The sequence below is a fragment of the Psammomys obesus genome, unplaced genomic scaffold, assembly GCF_907164565.1.
Source record: "Psammomys obesus unplaced genomic scaffold, mPsaObe1.curated_primary_1811, whole genome shotgun sequence".
In the NCBI taxonomy this organism is placed as follows: Eukaryota; Metazoa; Chordata; class Mammalia; order Rodentia; family Muridae; genus Psammomys; species Psammomys obesus.
Window position 1 is genome coordinate 7854311 of NW_026596149.1, and position 7230 is coordinate 7861540.

Below are 7230 nucleotides of genomic sequence, written 5' to 3' on the forward strand. Positions count from 1 at the left end.
ACACACACACACACACACACACACACACACACACACACACACACACAACTTCTTTAAAGTTTGATAATTCCTTTAAGCTGCACAGGTATTCTTTATCAACCTGAGAAATTTCCCTTCTAATCCTAGTTTTCTGAGAGTTTTTTGTCATGAAGTTATGCTGTATTCTATGAAATCCTTTTAGAGAAATAGACACGGCAGGCTCATCAGAAACCATGTTGAATCCTTAAGTGAATTCACAACTCTGGACTGGTTGCTACAACAGCTGTGAAAGTCAGTCAGGTTTTCTCCAAATAAGGATGACAAAGCTCAAGCCCCTTGTGGTTGAAGAAAAGCCATGATAGCATTCTCTGTTACACTATGGCACCACTTTTAGATGCTTTTGTCTTATGCTTTTTGTCTGCTGGCTCCAGCCACAGATGATCCTGGAAAACAGGAATATACTAAACTCAAGCATAGCTGGTCACTAACCTCTAGAGCAGTCAGCGTCCAGAGATGGAGAGATACCATCCTGAAGATCTCAAGAAAATATCAATCACAAAAATGTCAGTCCTCAAAATAACTTTTTAATAAGCTGTCTTCCTCCACTAAAGCCTTTAAGATGTCTCTTCTAGATATGGCTGCTATTTCTTCCCTTATCAGACCGATGCTGCCTTCAGCTTCACCCTGAAGTTTAATCATTCAGGGTTCAGTTACTGACTTAATTAAGTAGATCTGGCTGGACTCTCTGCTGAATGTGGTTTATATCTCCAGCAGGTCACCCTCCCCCACACAAACATTTTATTCCTCTGAAGAAATAGTTTTTTTTAGTTAATGTTTTCAACTTACTGAAGAGTGCTGTAATGACATTCGTTCTTGTTCAGGGTGTGTCATCAAAGCAGCTCTTGCAGAGTCTGATTGATGAAAAGGGTGGTGGATAAGCACTTTCTAAAGGTATGAAAAGATGTGGTAATGGAAATATGGTAGATTTGTGATGTCAGAGCAGGAAATGTTAAGATAGTCGTTACCAGAGAAAAGGAACTTCAAATTACCAACACAGGAAACATGGTGCTTTAATGCACAGGACCCTTTCGTGGTCATAGGTCCTATTATACCCTGTGACTACAGGGATGTGGGCACAGCAAGGTGGCCACAGCACTCTGTGGCAGTGCATCCTCATTTTGCTAACATTACTGTTGATATCCCCCGAAGACATGCATACTTGCATCTTCACCCACCGCAGAAGCAGAAGCAGAAGCATGGAGAAGCGGGGCTGTGTTTAAACATACTAAAGTGAGGCGTTTTCTACTGTTATCATTTCCAGAACCCCGTAAACTTCTACTTGTCCATACAATATCATGTTTCTTTCAGTTACTTGGCTATTTTGGCCGGGGTTATCTGACTGATAATATTGGTTAACATTAGGTAATATTAACTTTCCTTTTTATTTGTTCTGTATTTTATGAATTGGGTTCTTTATGATGGTTTGATAACTCAGAGAAGTCAGACAAGCTCTCTCTTTCTCTGTCTCTCCCTCTCTATTCCTCTCTGTATGTATATATGTACTGTTACTACAGTGATACTGTGTAGCCAGCTGTCAAGTTGTCAGTAGCTTATAACAAAAGCATTTCTTTGTATCATGTGTGGGTGTGCAGAGTCCCATGCCTGCCTCCATTCCAGGCATATCTATCTTATGCTGTTACTTTTATTAGTAGCGTTATTGCCACTGTATAGTAAGTGTGCATGATGCCATTCATGCACACTATGAGAAGAGCCATCCATCGTTGTTCCCTTAATCATTTGTTGGGAATAATTAACATGCCAATAGGAATAAAATCTATAGGTTAATTTAAAAGTAACACATCACGTTTGAAGCTGGCATCCTACTGGAATGATGTACATTAGCTTCCAACTGTTCATTCACCCGCCAATCCAGATTGTACCCTGTAGCAGCGGTCTCACTGTTGCCATTACCTCCCCTAGTCGGCTTCTTACATGTAAGATGCTACTACCAGCTGCAATTTTAGGTCAAATGAGACTCCTGCTGCTCTCATCAAAAAGCCCCTCAAGGAGCTGTAGATGGCTGAGAAGCCGAGTGTTTACCATGCTCCCAGACTATTAAAGCTCCTTCCCAGGAGCCACAGAGGGGGCTCCCAGTGCCTATATCTCCAGCTCCAAGAAACCTAACTATGCACTCTCCTGCTCTGACAGGCACTCACACACATGTAGCATATAATCACACATAGGATAAATAATAATAATAATAATGAGTTTTTAAAAATGGCTCTCAAGTATATCCACACAATCCACAGGATAAAATCAATGGGTTCTCATGCCCTAGTCATGAGCCTGTTATGACCCTTAATTTGTCTCATGGTTTTCAGAACAAATTGTAACTTCCTACACATGTAATATTAAGAACTGTTCTTTTAACATTGGATGAAGAGCTTCCTTCAGTCCAGCTTAGGTGAGCTCAATTCTATTTCTATGTATTCTTACTCTATGCATACTTAGGGCCTGAGGTGAATACTGTAGTGGAACATTCTATATTCACATAGTAACTAGTTGATGACTTACTTTTGTAAGATTTTCTCCCTTTCCCCTTTAAGGTGTCTATCGTTATCGTCACAGTATCACCATTATTTATGTGTTACGTCTGTTATTACTTCTAATGGACTTCAATCCTAAGCGTACTTCCTTGAATATTAAGTAAATATTAAAATAAATAATACATTTTCCATTTCATTAATATTATAATCATTTCTCCTTGTTATGCAAGCCAATAAACTTAATTGGTTTCCTTATATAACAATAGCCTATGATGGAATAAAAGCTGCTCAAGCCCCAGTTCCTTCTCTGGCTTGGAGGCATGTTTCAGGAGCTGGCCCAGCAGCAGCACATAGTGTGGCTCTGGGCAGTACTTATATTCCAGATTCGTTTTGATATGCTCATATTAGGGATCAGGACTTTGGAAGCTATTCAACTTCAGGAAATACCCGGCTGTGCAAATATGCTATTTGCGTGGCTCAGAAGCTGTGGACAGGGCAGCCTGGCCTGCTAAAGCATGCGCCTGTGCAGAGCGCCTCTGTGAGCTCTGTACTGTGCTGAGGAGGGCTACCACTGCTTCTATTTCTCATCAAGTCCAAAAGCATCTCGGTGCCCCCAATGAGGAGGGTAGTCCTTTCTCTGATAGCAGATAAATAATGGGAGAGAGGCAAATGGAAGGCTAATAGGAGAGGAAATTAACAGTGTTTGTGTCAAATGCAAGATGTAGAACATTAATTTGAACACCGATTTAATCTCATTTTTACTGTGACTACTTTGAGCTTAATTCAACCTAACTCTTTCTTTAGAACTTATCAGTGTATTTTTCTTCATCTTATGTTCTTCATATGTCATTTCTGACATAACTTCTAGGTTGTGGAGGAAACAAAACCTAAATCCAGAGGATTTTGCTTCTACTCTTTCCTAAAATAGACATGCAGTCATCTGTATTCTGTAATTTAGTCATGAATTACTAGTAGTTTCATTTCAATTTAGATAGTTTTTCTCTAATGAAGTTCTTTTGTTCTTCAAGCTTTTCCTGACTTGATTCTGAAAAAGTAGAATAAGGTTTAATGGACACAGAATAAGGTTTAATGGACACTAGGTGATAGAGCTGGCCCTCTGCACAGCCTCTCTCTGCCAGACTAAATAAATAAAGAGCGGGTTGGGAAGTAATTTTCTTAGCAGTATTGGGTAAATCTTCATGAATTCAATTTTCAGTTTTGGCAGTGTTCACAAAAGTACAACATAAAAGTCGGGCATGTGCACATTTTCATGAGCTTTATTATGCAAAATACTCAATTTTCACAAAATTGAGTTTTTCAGGGTTGGCAAAAGCTTGAATAAATTGCATGAATAGTTCCAAAGAGGTGCATGCAAACGCCCAAATGTGGTTACTCGCTCTTTCAGGTATCTATACATGCTGATAAGGAGGCGGCTCTAGTGATGGGAAAAAAGAGATTAAGAAAGGAGCCAAGAAAGGTCGAGAAACACATATTCATGCTCGCCAGTGTTTGGAAACCTTTTGATAATGTTCACAAATACGTGGTAGAAAATGGAACCTCTCCCTTTCAAAAACCTTCCACATAAGAGTTAAGAGCATTTTGTTCATGTGCAGTGATGTGTCTTTGTTCTGACAGGACCACAGCATGGATGTGGTGGGTACCTGACAGAGGACAACCACAGCTTTGTCTCTCCTGATTCTGATTCGAACGGTTACCATGACAAAGGTCTGTACTGCATATGGCACATAATCGCACCTGAAAACAAGCTCATTAACCTCACCTTCAATCAGTTTTCACTGGAGGCAGCATTTTTGCGTTGCTTCGATTATGTTCAGGTAAGAATGCTACACTGTAACAGTCTATTCTAAAACTGTGTGTTCCGGCTAGCCATGTAGAAGTCTTGAAAACGGGAACAGTGTTGCTTACAGTGGCTTCAGTATGTATCATAGATGCTAGCTTTCTGTTCAAGTTCATCTTTGACATCATGACCCAAACATTTTAAGAAACTTCTAACATTAGCTTCAAGATTCAATTCTGTCTTGTTCAGTGCCTTATCAGGCAATCCTGGTGATTGGTGGTATGGAGTGAGATACTCAGAGGACACAAGTAATTCCTAATATAAATGGCATCTGCAGTGCAAAAAAAAAAATACCCCTTAATTAGTCTGTTTCTTCTATTTATGTAGATGGCATGCAAAGCTTCCTAAAATGTCCAAAGAAACCTGTTTTTCAGACTGTGAAGGCAGACAGCCATATTCCCATTGTCCTCTGGGAAAGCCACCCAGGGAAGCAGGGGGAGGACAAGGATGAAGGGAAGGAAACAGATGAGTGAGGAAAGCTTGTGACAGCTGGGAGCAGTGTAAAGCACTGAGGTCAAGGGAAAGATGCTTTTCCAGTGCTGTTAAGGAGCAGGTCACATGCCAAGAAAGACTGAGATGAAGAAAGTTATTCCATCGGATGACAACCACTTTAATACGACATTGGGGTAGAAGCCAGTCAGTCTGTGGGAGTTCATGAGGGATTAGAGATAACAAAATATGGGACAAAGTGTGTCAGCTCAAGCTCAATTCTTCTTGAAAATGAGACCAAGTAGCCAGAACAGCTTAAGATGTTCTTTAAAACAACCTTCCTATTACTGAAAAGTAATAGGATTTTAAGGCAGATAATAGGTAGACTCAAACCCAATTTTGTTACCAGACCAAATTCTTAATCAACCTGATTCCTTATCACTTTTATCTAATTTAAAATAATAATACACTAGTAGCTCATTTTTAAGGCTATTTCGAGAATAAAAACAATGTATATTAGGGTGTTGAACACTGTGTCATATAATAATTCATTTAACAATTTACTTCCATCCCAGAACCTTTGGGGTTTTTTTCCAAGGAGGCATAGAGATTGTTGAATTTCCTTTTATAAGATACCAAGATTAAGGGCAGGCAAGATGCCTCAACAGATAAAATTCCTTGCTACATGAACCTGAACTCACAGGGAAAAGCGGTCCTCTCATGGCACAGGCATGGTGTGGCATGCATGCCCCTATAGTTGTGTCCATGTGTCATACACACTCACACATGCACTCACACACATGGACACACACACTATAACCAATGAATATTTTTAAAGTGATTCGTACAAAGAGTAGAACCTTAACTCATGTGAGATATCTTTGGTCCTGTAAGGAGGTAAATTGGTTCTCAAGAGCCATTTCTGGGAGTGTGGTTTGGTGATGTATAAGAGCTTGTAAGCATATTAACCTCCTGATGTCATCTTGACAGAAATAGCTACATCAAAAGCAAGAAATTTTTTGTTGTTTGCTAGCTTCAAAATGAAATCTTACTTGTTTCTTTAGTTACTTATTTATCTATTAAAATTAAGTGCCTTTGGGGCTACTCTTATTTTCCATTTTGGGAAAGCAGTGGCAACTTTCCCAGTGACTGGCAGACTAAAAGAAAGTGCTGGAATGTGAAACTTTGAGACGTTTAGCAGAGAGACAGGACTGTGCAATAAAAGGACACTTTATTCTGGCTCATGGTTTGAGGACACAGCCCACTGTGGTGAAGAGGCCACGGCAGCAAGAGGGCGAGGTAGCTGGTCACGTCATGTCCACAGTCAGCAAACAGGATTCACTGTGACGCTTAGCTCATTTTCTTATTACTATTCAGTCCAGAGCCCCAGGTCATGGATTGGCCTTTTAGGGCGGGCTCTTCCTAATTCACTTAACCCAATCTAGATACTCCCTCACAGGTATGCCCAGAAATCTAGATACTCCTCACAGATATGCCCAAATCAGTCCCCGAGGTGATTCTAGATCTCGTCAAGTTGATATCAGTATTTGCTATCACCCTTTAAATTGTCTGTTAAATATTGCAATAAAATAACAATCTATAAAAGCGAACTTGACAGAGCTCTATACATCGTAGCAAGCCACATTACAGCACTTCCATTACTGAGTGATGTATGGTTCCTTCACTGCTGCCTTTGAGAGTGCTGACTGGAGAAAACTAGAGAGACAGCTGCTGTAGTCAGTGAACTGTGGCTGATAATGACTATTAAAACCATCGTCACCTCTTTCCTGTGGAGTTGTGTGGCAGCCATGGCACATAGCGCTGGAGATATGGCGATGCAAGTTTCCCAAGGAGATGCCATTCACTGGGGAAGACGGACCTACAAGCAGAGAAATTAAACAACATGAAAAATGTTGGCCATGCTTGACATAGGAAGGGGGAGCAGAAGAGAGGTTGTCAGATTTCTTAGATGTGAGAAGGCTCTTGACAAAATAAATGGAAGTTCCTACACACTGCTGCCTTCCCAAGAACTGAGAGCTTCATCAGCAAGGCATGTCCAAAAGTAAGGGAAAAGGCAGTGTTGTGTCCTACCTAATCTCCAACTCCTGGTTAGTTCCCTCATCCCTGTGGTGAGCATCAGTGAGGTGGTTGAGAGGCATCAAAAGTGTGGTCCTCACTGACTTCCTCTGTCTGGAAACATGAAACGGGTGGCAAGAAGGTAGTACCCTCCCAATGTTTCCTCCTCAACTCCATCAGTGCTCTTGTTTTTGACAGATAGAATCTGAAGTTTCCTGTCCCATCTGAAGAGAAAATTGTCTATACTTACTATCCTCTGGGATTCAGAAATGTGACTTCTAAACATTAAAAGCTCCAAATTATTGCTATAAGGCCAATTATAACCCCCCAATCATCATACTT

The 7230-nt window shown here is 40.5% G+C and overlaps 1 protein-coding gene across 2 annotated transcripts in view; it reads left to right on the forward strand.

Annotated features, from left to right (window-relative positions):
* The window catches only part of Cubn (cubilin), a 226607-nt gene that overhangs the window by 206045 nt on the left and 13332 nt on the right, over window positions 1-7230 (forward strand). For both annotated transcript variants that reach the window (XM_055593908.1, XM_055593909.1), the window contains one exon: window positions 4161-4360. In XM_055593908.1, coding sequence (XP_055449883.1) covers window positions 4161-4360 — 200 coding nt within the window. The remainder of the gene's footprint in view (window positions 1-4160; window positions 4361-7230) is intronic.